Below are 22,577 nucleotides of genomic sequence, written 5' to 3'. Positions count from 1 at the left end.
TATTCCTGTTGTGCCATCTAACCCAGATCCGTCCAAGCTTATTTAGTGGGTATAGCGCACATTATTAATAGTTGTTGGTGACTCGTAATTAACAGATGGGAATGTGGGATAATTCGGACTGTAAGATTTGTACCTGTACTGTTACTGACGGGTCCGATCTTGGTTTTTAAATCTTTGTCTACAGTTATGATGTCATGAGGTGTTTACCACTCTTGACCATCCTTTCCGAATTATCCACCCATTGGGTTTCACAACCGTTTCTCTTTAACAGATAGTTCTTTTATTATTTTTTGAAGCCCTCCCTCCCTTTGGTTCCCTGTGTCTAAGGTTTGTTATTTTTGTGTTTTAGTTGGTAATAAATTTTTGTTTTCAAGAAGGGTGTTTTTTGGTTTCAGATCTCTCGTGGATATTTTTTAGTTTTTTTTTTGAGAGGTTTCATATCTATTGTTCATTTTTGTTTTGGTGGTCACTTTTTTTCTTTGTCAGGCTAGTTTGTTTTGTTAGGTTTTTGGTTTTTCAATTGTTATTTTAGAGGTTTTTTCTTTTTGGTTATGGTTATGTTTCTTATTTCAGATGTTAGTTTTGTTTTTTATTTGTGTTGTGTCCGCTAGCCACCCCGTAGGGAGCTTTTATTTTTTATCTCAAGAAATTTATTATCCCTAGGCGCTTAGCCTTGGGAATTTGTCCAAAAACTGTCCTTAGCTTTTTCTTTCAGTATTTTTTACTGAACACTTTGTAAGTTTATTGATACACATTTCATCAAATTTCCCTTCTGTTTGTTGTGAATCAAGACATCAAGGAGTGATTGATACCATGAAGCATTGTCCTAATGAATGGTCAATGCCAGTTGTCAGAAAGAAAGCATTGTCACTCCATCAAATCAAAGAAGTCGTGAAAAAGTCATCATCTTCTCACGAAAATTTTGGGGGTTTGCATTGTCTAGGAGAACTGGCAATTCCGGATTTGGTTAATCTTTATGATGAAAGGAAAATTATCTTATGTTGTGCGCTTCAGTTTTCAGTTTGCAATTTGTTCGTACAGTATCACCTTCCATATTCCAAGGGCAACAAAAGGTTCATTAGAACCCCAGTCATTATCCAAGATTTTGGAAACACCATTGGGTGTCCCATCTGTCTTCTCAAATCTTACCTACGTTCAAGAGATACAAATCTCATTTCATTCCCAGAACTATTCATTACCTCCAAAGGCACCCATCCAACTTGTTCCTGGTTTAACGCTTTCATTCTCAATATGATATATCTTTCTCAGGACATTCTTTAAGATCTGGAGGTGCGACTGCTTGAGCTCAAGCAGGTGAAACAATGGATTATATCAAAATTGTGGGGCGCTGGTCATCAGACGCTTTCCTTATATATGTTTTAGGTCACTGTGCTCTCCAATTACCAGAAAATCAGAATCATGTCATTGGTCACACCTCTCATGTTGGATATAAGGTTATTTTCAAATAGTTAGTCTGGATTCAGATGGTCAATGGCATATGTGCCTTTAGAAGTTCTTCTTTATTTGCAGGTCAATGCATATATTTGTGTTCTTATGGTTAATGGTGGTGGCCTTTTTACACGGTTAATGGCTTTATGCCTTGTGAATCATTTTTTGTGTGGCAATTGTTCATTTTTGTCTTATCCATCTGAATAGTTTGGTGAAACAGATCCTGACAAATCATTCTTTTTTATTAAAATTCTCTTCCTCTCCTTCTACACCACTCTTTTGGTATGCTGGTAGGCGGGTCGGAGAGGGTGTTGTTTTTGTTTCCAGTAATATTATATCCCTTGGCTTAGGCCTTGGGCTTTGCACCAAACACTTTTCCTTTGGTATTCTAACAGTAAGTTTTAATGATCCCATTTCTTGCTGTTGGTAACTTGTTATTAACTCAGTGGAATGGGAAAAGTTGAGTTTATTACATTACACTGCGAATATAATGTATTTTTCCGAGGTGAAAAATGATTACATTTATTTCACAAAATGATTAAAAATGCATTAATTCTGCATCAATTCTGCATTTTTCTGCATTATTTCTGCATTATTTCTGCATTATTAATCATTTTGTGCATTAATGTCAATCATTTTTCACCTTTGAAAAATACATTATTTTTGCAGTGTTACATGTTTGGTCCAGTAACTGACGGGTTGGGTTTATCCAATCTTATCATCTTATCTGTAGGTATGATGTCATACCTGTTAACCACTCTCTTTATCATCTTCCCATCGTGTTCACTATTGTCAAAGTTTCCTTTCTTCAAACTCAAGTATCATCATCCATTTTGTTAAAACTCATATCAATTATTAAAATTCTGTTGTTAAGTGCGGTAATTATATTTCTTATGTGGTTTGAAAAAAAAGAAAAGAAGTGTTTCTCCATTGAGTGATAGTTGATTGGCTTAGTCTTATTTTACATTTATATTTATCATTTAATTTTACATCTTTTTGTTATCATTAATTTATTTTATCTTGTTATTTTATGTTAGGTATGGTGGTTTATGGTTCCAGTGAAGCTGTGTTTTGATTTTAGTTTGTGTATGGTTTTGTTTCATTTTAGGCTGCTAGCCACCCCGTAGGCCGTTGTTTTTGTTTCAAGTAATATTATATCCCTTGGCTTAGGCCTTGGGCTTCACACCAAACACTTTTCCTTTGGTATTTGGATACCAAACTAACAGTAAGTTTTAATGATCCCATTTCTCCTCAATCCTGATCCAAGGTTTACAATGTTTGGCCAAAGACTGAGTGTCTGTAATGCTTGTTTTCACTTTCCAATGTTGAATACTTGTGAGATGAAGATGAGTGGAGATGCAATGCAATACATAATAGGAGAGATAAAATCCATCCTGTACACAGTTTTGAAGCACTGGGAGGAACTTCAGTAGAGAAAATTTCAAGAGTGTCAAGCAGGTTTACCTTTTGGACGCTTGGATGGTTCAGTGGGGACCTCAAGATCAGGTGTTGTTACATATTGACAATGGTCAGCTTTGAGGCCAACCCTATTCAAGCCTTCTATGTGGGGACCTGGGCTGACAAGAAATTCAGACGCACAACATTGATTTCCTCCCAAGTCAAGAGTGTTGGATGTGTTAAGACTTGGAAAGCTGAAGTGATGCCCACCAGGTACATTTGAAAATCTTCCTTTGATTTTGACTTAGCTTGCAAAATGTCATATTTAATCATTTGAATTGGTGAATTTGTCTATCACATGTTACATGCATGAGCGCATACAAAGTAGTTGAAAGTGAAATTGATAATCATTCGGACCAAGCTTTTCAGCAAAGGTAATAACGGGCCGGATTAGTTAAATATTTAACTAATTCTTTCCAAAAATCCACAGCCATGAATCTTTAGGCAAGGATTAGCCAAATAATCTTTAAAAAATCTTCAAGCTGGGTCAAATTTGACACCAGCTAACCCCAGTGTTAGTTAACTCGATTCACCCCTCACCTCACCACTTCATCGCCACTTGACTCACCCCACCCTCTGGATATACACTCTCAACTTCAACATCTCCAACTCCAATACCTCGAACTCTAACCACACCTCACTCGATCCTCTCAGCTACGTTTAACATTACTCCGGTTTCACATTGATCAGGTACAGATTTGACTCTTGCCTCAAATCTTCGTCACTCATCCACTACCTTGCCCATCTACCACAGCACTCCCATTCTTTAGTCGATCATTGTTTTCCATTACAGTCTTTCTCATCACTTTTCACTTGTGTCTTACTATTCTTATAAAGGTTGACTCTATCATAGTGAATTGTAGATATTGCTGCTTGAGCTTACGAAGGGCACAAAATCGATTTTCAGATGTATGGTGATAATCCGAGTTGAGAATTGAATCATTTGAACCACAACCTGAACGTTATTTTGATTTTGAGGACAATGCATCTATTTGATTAATCAAATATCGAATCGGAATGATACAAAAGGGCCTATACCAAAATGTCTGTTTGAGATTTGAGGACGACTTAGCTCTATCCTAGAGCTAACGACTGTGTACCCAATCTTTAATTTGGGGTTTAGCTTTTGTAAACTCCAAATTGAAGACAACGATTGTGGGATTTGGGTTTAGTTAGCTTGGCCCTGGCTAAAGATCTGTAAATTTGGCCTTGCTAAAGCCAAATTTAACGCCAACGATTGGAGATGCTCTCAGATTCAAAGATTGAGAGGTATTTCATCTGTGACATCCTCATGGAGAAAATGTCAACAAAATCACCTCCCATTCTTACCCCGAGGATTTCCAGAAATGGGCAGGGAATGAAGGAAGAGATCCATACATTTTAGGATCAGATCAAGAGTCAGTTTTGACATTCAATCTGATTGATCCATTGCAAGGGTTATTTGTGTGATCACCGACGGGGGGTATTTCTTTCTGGCTCATGTGTTTGTTTGTGTGCGCGAGGACATGAGCTGTTCAGGTAGGTGCAATGGCGTCCTGCTGTGGGTATATATGGTGTAATTGCGGTCAGGCCGCGGGTTGTCTTCTGATTCTCACTCTTTTCAATCAAAACTTTTGCTGAGCCTGGTGCTTGAGCCTTCTGATTTGATTTATCTCGTTCTTGTGTTCTATCATAACTCATTCTCGTTCCACGATATTCGAAGAATAGGTTAAATGAGCGTTCTGAATCAAGCTTCGTCCAAACACCATAGACCTGGGATCGCGATCGAGGCTGGTAGCCCGGAGCTCATATGCAAACTTCAAGATCTCGCAAAGCGTATCCCCCAGTTACGAAAGACCGGCGACAACTTCAGTCTATGGGAAAGACAACTAAACGTTATGCTACGAAATCTAACTGGGACATCTGACTACTTTCAACAAGATTTACACAAGCACGATCCAAAATTAAATCAAGCGGTCTTTAGTCTTATATTCTGGTCAATTGATGAAGAACTCCAGCAGGACTTTATCATTCATGGTTCTGCTGGAGACGCCTTTCAATTCTTGGCAAATCGGTTCCAATCAAGATCTTTGGCTCAATGTATCATCAACCGTACCGATTTTCCAGAAGAAATTCTAGACAACATCGTGAGCATGGTTCACCGCCAGTCTACTAAAGAGCACACGTCTATCAAGGAAAGAAAGATGGAGCGCCAAACCCGGACTCGAATACAAGGTCTGAAATTCGATATATACGTGTCTCACGAAGGTTCACCGATTCTCAATACCTTCCAAAACTTGGCGGCAGTCAATCGAAAATTTCACAGGCTTTGTCTTACTAGGTTATGGCAGGTATGATCATTTTCTTTGCATGGATTCCGCTTTGATCAACATCAAATGTTAAGTTTACTCATTCAAATTTATCAACCCTATCAGGACATCACATTCCCAACTTCGGTGCCTGCTCCTATGTCACTTTGGACAGATGATTTACTTTTGAAACACGCAGCCTTAGTAAAATCTGTCGAATTTGAGTTGGAAGATCAAATCGACCGTCAGGGTAGTCATCAGTTATCAGAAAGTGAAAGGAGCCTCTATGATAATACATCACTCATCAATGACAATGAAGAAGATACCAGATGCGGAATTGGACTTTTGAACATTGTGAAGATCTTCAAAGTCTGCTCTTCGATAGAGTCAGTAACAGTGCATCTTCCAATGGTTGGACACGACGAATGGTATTCTGGTCTTACAGTCCTTTTGAAAAGCCCATTTCAACTTCTCCCACAACTCCAACATTTAAGAGTATTGGACGATGAACACAGAGTTCTTTCAGGCGACTTTATAATCGATATCATCAAGATTTTACCATCTCTCACTTCATTAGAGATCAACTCCTTTATATTTGTTCAAAAGCAATCTGAAGAAGAATCATTGGGATGGAATGTGGCCCAGCTTCAGAAGCTTCGCAAACTGACTCTGTGGTACATCACATGCGAGGATCACACATGGAGCCTGAGGTCTTGGCCTGAACGACTCACAAGCCTTAAACTTCAGTGCTGTGGTGAAATCACACTTGGCATGGTGCATGAACTTATCAGTGGTAACACACCCTTTCTGACTCAACTTCACCTGGGGCTTGACGAAGACGACATGGCATATTTCACAGTTCAGTTTGATCTCCCGGCTCTGGAAAGCCTCCACGTAGATAGTCAAAGCAGAATTGATTTACTTTCAAGCTTTGAAAACTGTAAAAGTATAGAGTTCCTTGGATATAATGGCGATATAGATGATAATATATGGGACTCGATGAAAAATCAATTATCTCGACGAACTTGGCCTAAGCTCTTGGTTTTGGATGTTAGAAACTTATCTGTTTATCTAGGGGAAGGAAAGATAGGTAAAGAGAAAATGAAAGAGATATTGATGTCATTTGGCATAAAAGTGACAATCATACAGGATTGAAACAGATAACTAAATGGCTACCATCACGAATCATTTTCAAATAATGTGATGGGCTGTGATTACATGATCTTGATTGAGTTTGACTAAATTTTACCTTTTGTTTGAGATCCTGCTGTTGTCTAATTACTTTTCTTCGTTGCTTTAAATAATGTGCTCCTTTGATTTTGTCCAACTTTTCTTCCTCACTGCCCTTGAAGCTATTAACCTTGAGCAATCCAAATTTGCGCCACACTTCCCAAATGCTTTGGTAATTGGATCATTATTTTGTTTCAAGGGCGGGATTTGTCAACTTTTTTATGATTATATCAGAGGAAATTAATTAAAAAATATCAATCAAGTGTAAGAGATGAACAAAAAAATTGATTTCAAACAAATAGTCTTTGAATGAACAAAAACTCATGCACATGAAAGAAAATGGTTTCTGCTGCATGCAGACATAAAAGATGCCCATGTACTTTAAAGTAATTTTGACATATAATTTCCAACTGATTGATAGACTACAATTATGGTTCAAAATAATTTGTCAGAAACCCAAAATGAGTCATTAGAATCTTTGATATTGGGGTTATGAGTGAGCAGTATATAGTATGAAGATGATTTACTGGAAAGGATTTGATCCATCTCACTTGACATGGTGCCAAGTATCCTTTCACACATCTACAACCTTCTAATCTTGAGAAAATGGTCTACCTTTAGATGTCCAACCAACTTCTTCTATATTTCCCCCCTTTTGTCCGTAAGCTCAACACAGTGTCTTTAGGTCATTATAGTTTACATGTGTGAGTCACAAAGCAAGATTTATGTGTTTTGAAGCTAACTCTAGAGAAATATGTTTTGTATTAAGAGATTTTATACACAGGGTCCAAAACAAAAGCTCACATAGAGGTGAGCATGAAAAGCTTCAGGTTTTCTCCAACTTTTCTACTTTGTTCCTTCCAAAACTGACTGTGTTCAGCACATGTTGATCATGTAATCAGAAATGATCAACATGAGCTGAGAGCTGAGCAGATGAGCCAGGTTTCCTCAGACTTTATTGCTCAGCCAAGGAGCCTGAGGGAGGGCTACCTGATATGTTCAGGTCATCTCAGGCCCTGACTGAACACTCAGTCTGTACAGACAATTTCAAAGGCTTGACTATAATGGGCACAATCCTGAGTATGTGGAGGTGTGCCAGCTGATTCCTGAGTACTCATCTATGCTCAAGAAATGCTCATTTGGAATGCTCAATCAAGATGAAGATGAGCATGCTTGAGCAAGATGGAAATTTTGCATGCTGATCACCTGAACACAACAAAAAATTGTGACATGAAAGGATAGATGGAAATGATTGTTTTTTGAACAAATATGGAAGGCTTTTCATGCTCACCTCTATGTGAGCTCTTTTTTTGGCCCCTGTGAGACCAGCTAGCATTTTCCTCATCTACAACTACAGCTGGTGTAAAGCACCACCAACATATTCACCTTAGATTCCAAACCTTGGAACAAAGCTTCCCAAGGTTTCTATCTGAGGTAATTCTCAGCACAGAAAAATACCACAGATAGAAACCTTGAACAAGGTCTGTCCAAGGATTTGCCTACAATGATGCCTTTTATTTCTCAGCGCAAAACATCTTATCAGTTTCAAGGATATTGTTTTTATTTTGTGCAATGAGACTTGGTAGATATGATCAGGTCTGGTGCAAATAAAAAAATTGATTGAATATAACCAGCTCTCACTTTGCAGCCAATAGAGTAGATATATGCATGCAGGCCCCTGTTTTAGATGTCAGCCTGCACATCCATGGCCCCATCACTGCTGTCCACCTGCATCAAGTACCACTCATTTATAGGTACTTTTCCTGGGTTTTTGGTTTTGGTTGTTGACATGGAACTTCCTGTAATAAAATTGCCTGATTCAATCCATTCTTCATTAAAAATACTCAATTGCAAGTGGATATTAAGACATCCAAGGTGATATACCCAAAAGCTGCCGAAATTTTGTTAGGTGGGAGCTTGACACATCTCCAGTGTACATTAACAGATTATCCAGCAAGGGATCTTCCTTTCCTTATTTGATGTTCCCCTCAACTTGGTCATCTGTGCCAGTATTTTGGCTGCTTTGGCATGCTTTCCTTTCAGTAACACCTTTTGTGGCTTAGCCGCCAGATTTTCTGTTTATTGTGATAATTTCCAGGAAGTTCCTTATACAAAGATGATTATGATGTATCTACAGTTGGACAATGGTTTCATCAAATAAAAAAGAAAGCTGCAGTATATTTCCAATATCCTGCTATAGATATCTCCCCATTTTGTTCCACACACCCCCTCAATCCCTAAGTAGATTCAAAGAAGACTTGAGCCATAATCTCCAAAAACACACAAAGTTTGCAATTGTACATATGTAACAGCAAGAATCCATTAGACACTCAGGAAGAATACTGATCAGGGAAAACATTCAACAATAGAAGTGATTGACAAAGGATCACTTGGACAATGGTAATCAATCTTTGACTTGACTTGAAGAGATCACAAAGTTCAATTTTGATCCTATCAATTGCTCAGAAGCAAATCAGATATGTGGAAACAAGAAGAGGACTGAGTATAAATCCTAGTCCTAGATAAGATCTCAATGTTGGATTTAATGCAATTGATCTCTTAGAAAAGGCAATAGCTAGGTTGCACAAATTTCAGCTCTGAGTGATAATCTCAAAGTTAGATTTTGATACCATTGATTGCTCATAAAACATAATGACTAGTTATAAATTTGCTTGTTAGCTCTTCTACATTTGTAATTCAGGTTCTGGATTTACTGATTAGAAAAACAAACAATCACAAGATTTCAATTTTTGAGCTAGGTCACATGCATCAAGACAAATGCTGAGCCCTTTGTCCTAAGTCTTTTTTGAAATGTGTGAGGCCTGAAGGGAGTGTAACCAATTTGTATCAAGCACTTTGCATGCCTGTAAAAGATCAGGGCCCAAGTCTTGTCTTAAACTGCTTAGGCTTGTAAGGGGGTGCGTGGACCAAACTGAGGGGTGTCTTTACTTGGATCTTATATTTCAGGCTTAAGTATATTTCTGGAATTTCAAACCCTCGTCTAGTATGATATTTGCACATCCCTTCAGGCTAACCAAATACATTCTAATCTTCAGTTATTCATGAATAATCTATTTTGCAATAGATCACAAGAGTTATGTTATGACTGAGATCTTCATAATGTATAGTTTACAAACAAGATCTTTGGGAATAGCCTCAGAAACTAGAGAGTTGTAGTTGGCATGAAGTGTTAAACAAAGTGGCTTCTGTGAAAGGGCAAATGGCATACAGACAAACGGGGAAGCTCAGCAATACTACTCCGGAAGAGGTGCAGTAAAAGACGGCAGACCGACAGACTCCCCCAATGAGTCTAATCGAGCCACACCAGATATTTTTTCAGTCATTCCTCTTCTTTAATTGTAGTTTTTTGCCTAATGGTATTTTTTCATCTCAAAATTCCAATCAGAAAATCCAAAAAACCACCCTGCAAAAAATTGAAAAAACCATAGTATATTCTATTCTACCTATAATCTCTACCAGTTACTATTCAAAAAGATTCTAGCACTTTATGATCCCCCTTCAGTCTCGGTTTTTTCATCTTCCCGCTCACCATCCTTTTTGTCAGACAAAGGGTTAAATTCCATGTGGTGCCTGCGTTATCTACATACATGTCCTCAATTTGTTATGTTTCTTTCGATATTGGAGTGGGGAGCACTCCAGTGGAGTAGCTCAGCGCCGAGTGTGGACGCCCTCAGTGCTCCGTCTCGATTTTTTCCGCATATCTGATTCGACCACTATATACGCAGTCAGAAAGATCACGACGCTTGAAAAATTAATTGAAGATCTAATTCGATGGAATAGATCACGATGCTGAGAAATGATGAAAAGTCTGACTCGATCACGAGAGATTTTGGAAAACATTGTCGGAACCAATCACGAGATACAAAAACATGGTCGGAGTAAATCACGACATACGATTGACTCAAAGGATGAAGAAACTCTGAGATGCGACGATGCAGATATCTTTTCACGTGCTACTACTATGTGACACTATCACGACATCTATTCATTGGGAAATGATCCAGCAATCGATTGGAAAAGAGAAGGATGGATGGAGAGAAACCCCAAATATCATTGGGATAGCGAATAGTATTGTTTTGGAACAAATAAACCAACTGTTTCCTATGTCTTCATCGATAATGATTTCTCATTAATGTCTGTGCTGCTAATGCTTTGCTGTCTGTCGCCTGCCCCAGACTCTTGTCCGTAGTCCATACTGACACCTGAGTTGATCACAATGGCCGTCTTAGTTGGATTGTTCGGGATTTCTGAGCTTTCGGACCTGTTGTCTTGATTATTTGTTTCATCTTCATCTTCCCGATCTTCTCCTGCACCGTTGACCTCCTCATTTAGTACTACTTTCGCCATCTCTACTTTCTTTCCTGCCCTCGTCCTCTGTTATTCATGTTGGAAAACAAGTGGTTCTCGAAGTAGACCCGGTACCAACAAAACCCGGTTGACCCAGTTGCTTTTTGGCGGTAACTTTGTGTATCATTTGTTGACAGCTCACAGCCAAAAAGTCGATTGCGCCAAGCGGGTTTTTTGGAACCGGATCTACTTTGAGATTGTAAAGCAAAAAAAAACTAAATGAAAAGAACATTGGTTCGAAAAAGAGATCTGATAGAATCTTCTTAGAGTAAGAAGATAAAAGGAGGAGATGCTTGAATTCTTTTTGGGTGGAAAAATTGACCGGAGGAAAAAGTGGAGAAATCTAGGAGAATGATGAAGAGAATGATGAAGTCTGAGATTCATCTTCTCGCGAGGAGGAATTATCGCTGCTAGCTACAACCTCTTTCTCTCTTCATTTTCTCCTAAGGCTTTCATCGCTTCAGCGGGGTCTTTAGTGGACTTGTAGCTTTGACCGCCTACTTTATTGCATCTTACTAATATTACGTGGTACTTGATCATGATTCATCTTGGGTTTCGTGCTACATGGACGAGGGCTATTCCTCGTGCCTCGTCAAAACCCGAGCATAAAATAAACGCTACTGAACAAGCCCTAAAGCTTTTAAAGTTCAACGACTCAACTGTGATTGCTCCTTGCTGCATGTCCTGAGAAGCGATCATCTCAATATTAGTGAGCCTTGGGTCTGGGTCGACCCATGTAAGATGAAAATGGGACGGGAGATCCAGGTTGGTACAAAAAGCTGCCCACGATGCATCATACCCGCTCTCCAGACTTGTATCTGGAAGGCATGTCTCAATGTATGAGGCAAAGCAATCAGAAAGCCCCACCAACAGGCACAGACCTTTGCTCATCATGAATGACTTCATTGATCCCAAAGAATGGGAAAGATCGGAATGTTCTTGTGGCCGCGGAATCGATCAAATCAGGGAAATGCTACAGGTTGTTCAATTATCAAAGGTAAAATGAACAACTGCGTTATCATGCTTCTACAATCGCACTTCTCTGCCGCCGGCCAGATTTCGGATTTCCACAACCTCGAAAGTCTCCAGAGCCGTCAGAATTGACCAGCGAAAGTTTGAGTGATGTACGATTTCCTGTTCCTTGGTTTATCAAAAAGCTTGGTGTTGATGAAGAATCCCCATAAATTTTTTTTCCGCATCAGCATATATTCCCCTCCCCACTGTGCCTGACGCCATCAGTTTTTGCGGTTTGGTTGACTTTTTTTGAATTCAACACCTGATTTGTTTGTTTTGCTTGGGCTCTATTCGACTAGCTCCATCAGACGGCACTAAACAGACGCGCTATCCTCTTTCGTCCTGCTCCGCTCCGCCGGGGAACACCCTTCCATACCTTTCCTGAGAGCTCAGGAACCTGGTCCGCCCTGTTCAACCTATCCTGCTCAAGTCGTCCAAGGTGAAGTTCAAAAGACAAACAACTATAAATACTGCGTCTCAATCCGCCTTGATCACGTTTTTATTCCTTCAGCATCTCGAACTTTTTCATACCACATACCTATCATCACCCAACTTTCAATCAAATCACTTTGAGTCAAGAGACCCACTAATACGACCTTTATCATCAATCATTTCATTCCACTTTTTGGACACGCGCGTTTTACCCTTTCCTTCTGCATTGCCTCCACTCTTATCGCATTTTTCATCTCTTGTTCTCTTTTGAATAACAAACATGTCTGAACGATCGATACCTGCTATGAAGATACTCTTTCTTTGCACCGCCCACAATAGTTTATCTCAACGCTTATCTCTCGTGCTTCAAGAGAGGGGACATCATGTCGCAGTTGAACTTGCTATATCCCCAGAACTCATGATTCAAGCTTCCGAGCTAGCCGCTGTAAGTAGACATTTGTCTTCTTCGCTGTCAACTCGGTATTGGAACCTTTACCTTTGCTGATGACCTTTTTACGTGTTCTTTTATATTCAGCCTGACTTGATCATTTGTCCATTCTTGACGAAAAAGGTACCGGCTGAGATCTACGATAGATATCTTACCTTGATTGTTCATGTGAGTTCCGCCCCACATTTCTCGATCGTGATTCTCAGATCGGATCTCCAAGGATTCCCACTTCCGGTCTCTATAAACTGACTCCCGCTTTCGGACATCATCTCAGCCGGGCCCTCCTGGTGATGCTGGGCCTTCTGCCATTGACTGGGTTCTCTTAGGAGATGACGGTGTTGAGCCTGATTCTGTCAAAGCCTTGGCTCAAATTTCCGAGAACGCCTACGTAGAAAGTGGCCGAGGTCGTTCTCACTGGGGGGTGACTGTCCTTCAAGCCATTGAAGAGGTCAGTCGACTTTCACTTTCTGTCGTTTCCATTCAATCTAGAGCAGAAACCGCCTAATTGACCTACCTTCCGATTGTCACAGTTCGATGCCGGACCAGTATGGGCATGGGATCAGTTCCCCATCTCACTAGATGGCCCTCGCGCCCTCACCAAGGCGAGTCTTTATCGAGGCCCAGTGACGCAGGCAGCTGTTGGAGCGTGTTTAAAAGCCATCGAACGGATCGTATCAGTTGCCGGCTCCCCCAGCTCAATCACTTGTAACCTATCGGCCGAGCCTTCATGGGCTACATCTTGCGTGACCCTTGGGCAGATTTTCCTCGGAGGGCGCACTCGAACTCGACCTTTACTCAAGCCTACCGAACGGGCATGGAATACGGCTATCCATGATGCAGCCTATGTCGCTCGCCGTCTTCGAGCATCTGACTCTCAGCCAGGTGTCCAAATGAAACTCTTTGGCGATCGTAGTCTTTATTTGTACGGTGGTACGATTGAAGAGTCTGGTTCATTACCAGCTGGTCCACCCGGTGCTATCGTTGCTCAACGTGCCTCTGCCGTTCTTGTTCGTACGGCTGATAATAAGGGTGTCTGGATAACTCACCTACGACGCTTGAAGTCAAAGACTGAGACACTTCTTCCGGCCAAGCTTCCTGCTATGTTATGTCTCCGTTCCATTCCTGAGTTGGTTGAACAGCTCAATCTCGATTCGATTCCGGTTTGGAACCTTGAAGGCTTTTCAAAGGTTCCGGGTACGCTTCAAGAGACATGGATCGAGTATGTGACTCTTCAAGGGGACTTTAAGACGGCATTTGTTTACTCTGAGTATGTCTTTCATTCTGTGTGAACATGCGCTTTTTATTTGACTCGCATGCTCAATTTCTTTTCTCATTTTTTCACATCCTTAAGCTTCTACAATGGCGCGGCGTCAACTCATCAGTGTGAAATGCTGTTGATGGCCATCAAGGAGGCTATTGACCCCGTAAATGAGGTCAAAGCTCTTGTTCTCATGGGAGGTGGATATTGGAATAACGGGATCCACTTGGGTGTTTGCTCTACTGATGTCACTGCGGAAAGTTGGAGGAACATCAACGCCATCAACGATTGTGTACAGGCTGTCATGGAACAAAGCAAGATTGTAACGTTTGCTGCCATTAGAGGAAATGCCGCTGCTGGTTAGTGTAGTTTCTTCGCTTCAGTGCCTTCAATTGCTCATTGATTCAACTTTTGCACAGGTGGTTTTGCGTTGGCAACATGCTGTGATTTTGTTTTCGCGGTGGACTCGGTTGTCATCAATCCTCACTATGTAAGTCGCGTTTCTTCCGCTTCTTTTTGATATTACGTTTATTCTGATGCGATCATTCTTTGTGTGATAGCGCGCTGTCGGTCTATACGGTTCGGAATACCACACTCTCACTTGGTATAGCCGCGCTGGTGAACACAATGCTCGAGAGTTTCTACGCGGCATGCTTCCGATGAGCGCGATGGGTGCCCAGCGCCTTGGATTGGTCGACCGAGTCATCTCCAACTCCCCTAGTCTCGTTGAGGACATTCAAGACGCCGTGGCAGCCACTCTATCTGCTCCCGCGAATGAGGCTGTGGCCGGCGCTCCATGGACTCGTTCTGTCTGTGGACGTGCTGCTACAGTTAACAATGCCGAAGCCGTCCCTCGAAGAAAAGAAGCTTGGTTTCAGCGACTTCCTCAGCCATTAGCTGAGTATAGACGTCAAGAGTTGGACTTTATGAAATACAACTTCACCGATCCACGATATCATGCATGTGTGGCGACTTTCACTGGCAAGGGTGCAGCTCAATCAACTCCCTTACGGTTTGCACTCCATCGACGATTTTCGGGTTGGCATTCTCCTTTGAAGATGGATCCAGAGGAGCATATCAATTATTTTGCCTATCCTACACCTCTCACAAAAGAGGAGGTTCACGAGGCTTTACAAATCCCCGCACCATTTGGGGAAATTCAATTGCTATCTCCACCGCCTCTTCGTATGGTCACTCAAACTACATTTGCACAAACTCCTCCTCCTACGTTCCCCTCAACTGAAGTCACGCCCATGAACTTATCTGACGAGGAGGAATCGCATCGAAACGGATTTAGCCATGTGATCTCCCGTATCAAGGCAGTGCTGAACCCCAAAGTTGAGAAGAATCGAATCCGAATCCGAGTTTTGTCGACGCCTAAACCTTCCTCTATTTCCAAGGCCACATCCGCGGCAAGATTATCATTGAGTCCGACTAAGGCTGAATTGGCACCCACTACTCATCAAATGGCGTGCTACTATAATGCTATTGAAGCTCCTCAATAGGTCTCTTTGAAGTGATTCGTTGGTCTGCATTCCAATCATTGGGTCGTGGGGTTATGTTAGGCAACGTAGAAGCGATACCGGCGTTTGGTAGTGTAAAGAGTTCTGGTGGATTGTTTTTTGCACTTTTTTTGAAAACCCGTTGTATATTTCCATCGTTTCATACTCAATCATTTCAACCACTTTTCATTTCCATTCTATTTTTCAGCTTTTTCTTCCGATTTCAATTAGTTTAGGACACTAAGTTATCATTTTCTTAACCTTCTTTTTTCATGATTTGTGTCTCCTTTAATGGATTAGTTCATACCTTTTTTTGTATCTTAGTCAAAGTCCATATGCTGATACATAAAAAACTTATTACAAAACTATCAAATCGATGTGCGTCTCCTTTACGCTGAGATTAGACTTGATCTTCAACTTTTTGAATGGCCATCAAATGCTTCAATTCTGACTGATCGCAATGTCACACTATTGATATCCACTCTGTTATGACAGTTTTGCTTTATTTCGAAATCTTCCGACGTGTGATGCACTGTCAATGAGCTAACCAATACAAAGCTCAGACAAATAACGAAATTATAGACAGATAAAAAAAGTCAGGGGGTTCAAGTTTAGAGATGGATTTGCTTCCCTCTCATAACAAGGTTCCAGTATCTTGAGGCTCGGCTTCACTTCGACTATTTCAGCGTGCCTGAGAAGCATGCGACCGAATATATCAGCAATTTTTCGCAAATTGTGGAAACTAGTCTTGTCCACTTTCCACCTCTTGAGAAAACCATCAATCCGGGCACGATGTTGCAGAGGGTGGCGATGATACGTCAAGTAAAACAACGTGAGGCACCACCTCATCTCTGATCAATACGAAGGAATTGTTAATGTCCATTGGCTACCGAATTCGTGGCACGTTAGGATCGTAAACCCGGAATAGAAAAATCGCCACAATGATGACAACAAATACATCATCCCACATGCATGTTTGAAAAAACATTGAGATAACACACTTCAATCGGATAAATGCATAAAATACAAACATGACAACACATAATAAAATAACAATCACTTCACATAACTATACACCCTGTACTTCGACATCTGAATTCTCTGTACTACCTAAGATCGTATTAGTTTTATGGAAAACAAATGTCTTTTAATCAAGGTACCGAAAGAAGGTACTGTCAACGAGATAATCAATTTCCCAAAAATCTAAATATCAGATCACTTACAATCTCCCCACCCTTCGTGGTCGCGACATGTTCATGTGAATCTTCCTCATCATCTGACTCGAGCAGTTGGGATTTGAGATCCACTATGGTGTCATACAATATGCTATCATTTAGTTCCTCAAGTGAATCACTCAAGGAGGTATTAATATGATCCCACGTCTCCAACTCGGCCAGTTTTTTGGGTTCCTGTCGTCAGAATGATTACAAAACATATTCAACACATCGACGCGAGTGAAATCGAATCTTTCCAACATACTTTTTGAACATTTGATGGCTTGTATTGCGTGGCAAGCTGAAACAATTGTGAGGCCTCAGGAAGGGAATCTGTATCACTTTCTTGACCGACAGCGTCTTCGGCTACTTCGTCGCTTGCTTTGGTCTCGAAGCATCTACATCCCAATAAGTCGTGCGTATGGCAAGGAGTTCCAGTGTGAAGTTCAAATAATCGCTTCAATTCGTCCGAAGTGAAGGTATTCCCCCGATCAAGAACTTCGCGGCTCACACCGGCATCTTTAATTAGATCTGTAGCGAGACTTTAGGATAAATAAGACGATTTATTGTCCATGCAAATGTTGATTCATTAGTAGCTAGACACCAAAGGTTTTTGCATACCGCTTTCATCTGGCTTACCCAGTTTTTGTAACTTGTCGCTGGAAGATACACTCATCAATGGTACCAGTTGCAAGGAAACGATAGATATGACAAGCCTTCTTCTGCCCTTGTCTCCAAATCCGAGCCATTGCCTGCAAATCGGTTGCGGGGTTCCTACGTTACAAAGATCGCATGTCAAAAAGACGACAGCGTAATAACAAGCGGACCAGAATTTACCAATCGCTATCAAAAAGTATTAAGCGTGATGCCCCGATCAAATTCAGTCCTACCCCTCCAGATTTGCTGCTCAACAAAAAGACAAATTGAGACCGTGCCGTCATACGATTGAAAGTCTGTACAATGTCGTCCCTCTTGGTTTGGGGTGTCTTTCTGCACAGGCGTGACCATTGCACCATTAGTGGATATTGTTGTATGAGCTATGACTGATTAACCACTCACCCATCCAACCGACAAAGAGAATAATTTTGCGATCGACAGTGTGCTTCAATCACATCGAGGGTCGACGTGAAATTCGAAACTAGAGTTAGTGACTCTGTATCAGTATCAATCATCAGACACCTTTAAGACGCAAAAAATTGACCTAAGATAATTTTCTCATCGGTCTTTGCGTGTAGAATTTTGAGAAAGCTTGCCAAGGCGATCATTTTCCCTGATGTAGTATACCAGAAATTGAGGAGTATCGGGAGTCAATAGATGTTTTGAGTATTTGGTATTTTGAAACTGTACCTGATAGTTTGATGTCATTGCGTGTGACCCATGCCGGAAACAAGGTAGAAGCATTTTTCGCCAAGTTTTGAATTGAAGTCTCATTTATGAGTAACCCGGCAGACTGGAGAAATACAAGTCACATAAGCTGTAGCCCATTTATGATGAAAACGCCTGCATACATTGCAAAGCTTCTTCAGCGTGTTGATCAACACAAGCTGCTGACTACTCTCTCCAGAGAAAACTGCCCGGATTTCCGGAGATGCCAATGTGGCCGCATAAATTTTCTTTTGAGCGGCCGCCAAGTCTATGAACAAGCAATAATCATGTCGAGGCGGAAGGTGGTGAGCAATCACATCGGAACCCCTCCGCAAGACATAACTATCGCTCAATTCAGCCAATTCGTCAGCCCTTGATCGGCCCAATGCTTTTTGGGATGGGGTTGAACCGGGCTCGCGACTCTTCGCAATAGGCTGCTCAAACTTTTTCTTGAACGTTTGAAAATCAGAAAGGATACCAGGGTTGACAAAATCGACCATTGCGTAATATTCATTCAAATTATTTTGGATAGGTGTACCAGACAAAACAACCCGGCGATGGGTTTTCAATGTTCGTAAGGCTTGTGTAGTTTTGGCTTCAATCGATTTGAGTCGATGGCCTTCGTCAGCAATGATCAAACCTATCGGGGGATATACAGCCTAGAGGTTGTATATTCAGAGTGATATCAGTAGCAAATAGCTTGATGAGACGTAAACGAAGATTTTCGCGGTACAGACATTGATCTCCTGACTCAATGTTCTCAACCTTTCGTAGCCGATGATGATGATGTTGTAATAAGGGCTTGAAGTGAACTGAGGCATCGCGGATTAGATAAAATGAAGTCATTGCGGTCGAGGGAAACAAAACTGACGTGCTTGATGTTACTTTTACCATCGGCAACAAACATATTGAGCCGACTACGACCAAGCCATTTGTTCATCTCTCTGGCCCAGTTCTGAGGTGGGTATCCGAAATTGACATTTAAAGATGAGGAGAGTAAAACCCGAGTATGCGTGGCGAGACTCAAAGACAGACCTTGACAAGAGTCACCGGACACACTATCATCGCTCGTTGTATCACGGGCCCTTGTCCCCCGAGGGGATTTTGACCTGAATGCGTATAAGTCATCAGGACGGGTGCAAGGTCGACGTAGGGCCAAAAAAATCGCAACCCACGTAGCAAAGTCCATAATAACGCGATAGCTTGTATACTTTTTCCCAATCCCATCTAAACAGATCAATACGTCAATATAGCTTACAAACAGAGAGATGAGGCAACTACTGCACCTCGTCTGCCAATATACATCCTTGAGCTTCGTGTCCACGCATACCCATTGTGCACTGAACCATAAATCTGGTCAGCATAGCTGAGCAGTAGAGATCAGTGGGATTGGACATCCTACCTCGTACATGAACTTCACACCGCTAGTTTGAGATTGGTCCGATAGCCATAGTCAGCGTCGGTAAAGAAATAGCTACCCTCGAGATCAAAATGGCCTCACTCGACTTGATGAGGGCGTAGAAAGCGCGATATGAGCGGGTCAACTACCACATCAACGACTGGGATATCTCTAAACATCTTCATCAGCTCAAAGTATTGAAATAGACACAGATGATGTGAACCCAACTTGGGATTTAGTCTATTCAACCAGCCAGCATCAGTCTTGGAAGCACTACTGCTCCAGGTACGTTTGGCTTTGTGATTGATTGTTCACGTCACCATTGTAACCGTCATATCAGTTGACAAAGACAGCACTCAAATGATGCATATACGTATAATTCTTGCATGCACTCACATCAAATCGTGGCTTGAAAGTCTTCTTAGGGAGAGAATTTCCTGTTGAATGCAACGGGGTGATGAAAGGTGAGACGGTATCTAAACGAGCTCGTGGCTTTGATCAGGATTCGGTTTTTTGCACATTCAGAACGCCAAATGACCGACCATCTTTCTTGACAATGTCGCTCCAGCCAGATTCGTCCTCGCGAGTTTGGCCAGACTCTAGAAATTCGATCTCGCCCGCATCGGCCTGTCTTTGAATTTCCAGCTGTCTACCTCCAACCTTGAGCTGCACACCGGATCGGACTTCCGCCTGCAATCCAAGCATCATACTCCCAAGTGTCTTGCCTTTGACCGAGTCCTTCAAGACAGCCATGCAGCCGGATGAGGAAGGGTATAAGACCAGAAAGCCGTCGTCCCCCCAAGTACTGGTTTTGCTTGAATGCATACCTTGCATCTTGCGGTAGAGACACACAAAATACAAAGGTCCAGTATGGTCCTTCAACTCGAGTTGATCGGTATTTGTTATGGGTTGGGCTTCAGTAAGATTGGTGTCAGACCGACGCCGCTTCTTACTCGCTAGGTACGTAGAGGACACCGCTAGATTTTCTGTAGGTTCGGTCTCTTGGTTGTCTTCTGCCTGTGTGCTGGTCTCTGCTCGAGAAGGGGGACAGAAGGGCCGATTAACCAAAGGCTTTGTTGCGATTTTCTGCAGGTACATGCTTGCGGTGGGAGTATTCCGCGGCCGGGAGGCGGTCATCATTGGAGGTTTGAATGTTTTTGCGGGTTTTGGGTAGGTGACAATGGCCTCTATTGGGGCCAAATAAAAAAAACGTTGCTTCTTGAGCGACTTGCGACAGGGAGACTGATAAGTCAACAGAGGATGCCCACCCAGCGGTCTAGTAGGTTCTGCAGCAGTCGAGCTGAGTTCACGTTCGATTTGCTCTCGAGTCAAGACTTCGTCGATCTACGGCTCGACTAGCTCATGAGTCACCAAGAAGACTGACAAAGCAGATAAATCAAAAAACCTCAATATCTTTTCCACCGACGGAGAATTCTTTTCCAGGCTCTGCTACCCATCCCGACGCCAAGGAACCAGAAGAGAGCCTGATTATTTTTTGTATAAAAAGAACGCATTGATCAACAGGTTGATCACAAAGGCAAGCAGATCAATGCCAACTCTTGGCCTGTTTCGCGACATTTCAAGACGCAACTCGCGCCCCGAATGTACAATATTCCATCGCCATCCCAAGTTTTGTTCTTGCGCGTTTGGGGTTTCCTCCACATGCACTGCCGATTCAAATGACGGATTGTCATCAGTAACGAGTTTCCAATTCTCCTTCCCCATTGATTCGAAGGTCGCGCACCGTGCAATATATGGTTTCTACAGGCGTGTCATCTTTGGATTGACGGTCTTGGAACCTCTGGCGTTGCATCTTCTCGGCTATGATCTGTTCAAGACCTCGAGGCAGTCGACCTAAGCCGCAAGCGTCCAGGAATGCGTAAAGGTAAACGTGGAGGCAGTGATGAGTCTGACTGATGATGGAGGTCACACTGGTTTTCAAAACCGTCGCGTACATACACACTGACACAGGTCACTGAATATTGCATGTAGTCAACCCTCGCTGTAAGCATAAGTAAATGGCGGTGATTGTACATACAGGTGTTCAAAGGCATAACGACACCTGTAAAGTCCCATAAATTTCTCATTGCACCACACTCACCGTGCAAGGAAACATCACATCAATTTCCTTACAAACACTAATTTTTCTTTGACCACCCACCCACCCCTTCTCCCACCACGCAGACGCAGAGAGCCAACCTAGCCAAGCAGTTTGTGGCCCCAGGGCCACCACACACTAACTCTCTCCGAGTCTCCTAGTATAAGAGGGTTAGAAACAGACTTGATGTGCTACTTAGACATAAATTCTTTGTATGAACTTAGGAAACACATTGATACTAGAATAACTGCTGGGCAAAGGTCTCAAGGGGAGCTTAGGGATTTAAGCTGATTTAATACATAAATGTACAAAAACACTCACGTGATCTGAAAAGTGCACAGAGAGAGATATATAATGGAAATTGAATATACATATACTTAGTGAAAGATGCATGTCCCAAAATGCATTGCAACCAGCACTCAAAGGGAGAGCTCACTTGAAAAGTCCTCTTCATGGCTAATTCCCAGAAGTTTGATCCTGGAATTGTTTGTAAAACTTTAAAACTAAACCTTGGTCAACTTGTAGGACTGAGCCTACAACAACAAAACACCAAGACTCTGATGAAGTCCCACAACCTCACTGAGTATATAGCTTCTTGGATGGGTTAAAAACTGGTATGTTCACACAAGAAATGATTGTTGAGATTTTAACAGGACGGGGACTATGGGAAGCTATGGTAGATATTGGCTGTCTCTCTAGGCTCTTCCAATGTGTTATAATTTGACTTGACAATTTTGCAATATCTTGAAGGTACAAAAATAAACAGTTCAAGGTAGAATTTTGATGTGATCCAAGGTGTGGTGAGTGTTTTTTATTAAGATCAGGTTCTCATGTACACATTCTTTGTTCAGTTTGATTCTGGTTTTTGGTGCATCAAGAGTGTGGAAGCTATCAAAGATATTTATGTCACCTTAGCAGTTTGTTGTGGTACATATTCCCTTGACATGACAGGTGGGTAGAGATTTGTTCGATGATCTATAATGGCTTAGGCCGGTTCTTATGTTGAGGAGTTGAACCATTCACTTTTGGTTCAGTTAAGTATGAATATCAGTTA

General features: G+C 41.7%; 4 protein-coding genes across 4 annotated transcripts; 2 read left to right on the top strand and 2 right to left on the bottom strand.

The window, feature by feature from the left end:
• Positions 1-4,575: 4,575 nt before the first annotated feature.
• Positions 4,576-6,608, top strand: MELLADRAFT_78042 (uncharacterized protein; the record flags this gene model as incomplete). Its single annotated transcript, XM_007411132.1, has 2 exons — positions 4,576-5,237; positions 5,322-6,608. 2 exons carry the CDS (start codon positions 4,620-4,622, stop codon positions 6,348-6,350), a joined length of 1,647 nt encoding a protein of 548 aa, XP_007411194.1.
• A 5,237-nt stretch (positions 6,609-11,845) lies between these two features.
• On the top strand, positions 11,846-15,919 carry MELLADRAFT_72096 (uncharacterized protein; the record flags this gene model as incomplete). The annotated part of the gene is made up of 8 exons (XM_007411133.1): positions 11,846-11,917; positions 11,996-12,684; positions 12,775-12,855; positions 12,962-13,135; positions 13,218-13,954; positions 14,039-14,304; positions 14,365-14,435; positions 14,506-15,919. The coding sequence occupies 7 exons, from the start codon at positions 12,520-12,522 to the stop codon at positions 15,448-15,450; spliced, it is 2,439 nt and encodes an 812-aa protein (XP_007411195.1).
• Positions 15,920-16,516: 597 nt separating this feature from the next.
• Positions 16,517-19,091, bottom strand: MELLADRAFT_87820 (uncharacterized protein; the record flags this gene model as incomplete). The annotated part of the gene is made up of 12 exons (XM_007410981.1): positions 16,517-16,591; positions 16,671-16,856; positions 16,927-17,203; positions 17,301-17,435; positions 17,499-17,651; positions 17,721-17,799; positions 17,863-17,931; positions 18,009-18,111; positions 18,170-18,685; positions 18,764-18,838; positions 18,898-18,981; positions 19,062-19,091. 12 exons carry the CDS (start codon positions 19,089-19,091, stop codon positions 16,517-16,519), a joined length of 1,782 nt encoding a protein of 593 aa, XP_007411043.1.
• On the bottom strand, positions 19,050-21,238 carry MELLADRAFT_52770 (uncharacterized protein; the record flags this gene model as incomplete). The annotated part of the gene is made up of 12 exons (XM_007410980.1): positions 19,050-19,135; positions 19,202-19,253; positions 19,313-19,366; positions 19,429-19,450; positions 19,528-19,596; positions 19,654-19,720; positions 19,818-19,901; positions 19,968-20,612; positions 20,694-20,769; positions 20,831-20,909; positions 20,983-21,092; positions 21,170-21,238. 12 exons carry the CDS (start codon positions 21,236-21,238, stop codon positions 19,050-19,052), a joined length of 1,413 nt encoding a protein of 470 aa, XP_007411042.1.
• Between the last annotated feature and the right edge of the window lie 1,339 nt (positions 21,239-22,577).

The sequence above is a fragment of the Melampsora larici-populina genome (genome assembly GCF_000204055.1).
Source record: "Melampsora larici-populina 98AG31 unplaced genomic scaffold MELLAscaffold_23, whole genome shotgun sequence".
NCBI lineage: Eukaryota > Fungi > Basidiomycota > Pucciniomycetes > Pucciniales > Melampsoraceae > Melampsora > Melampsora laricis-populina.
The sequence above is the reverse complement of the archived record's forward strand: the minus strand, read 5'-3'. Positions and strand labels throughout refer to the sequence as shown.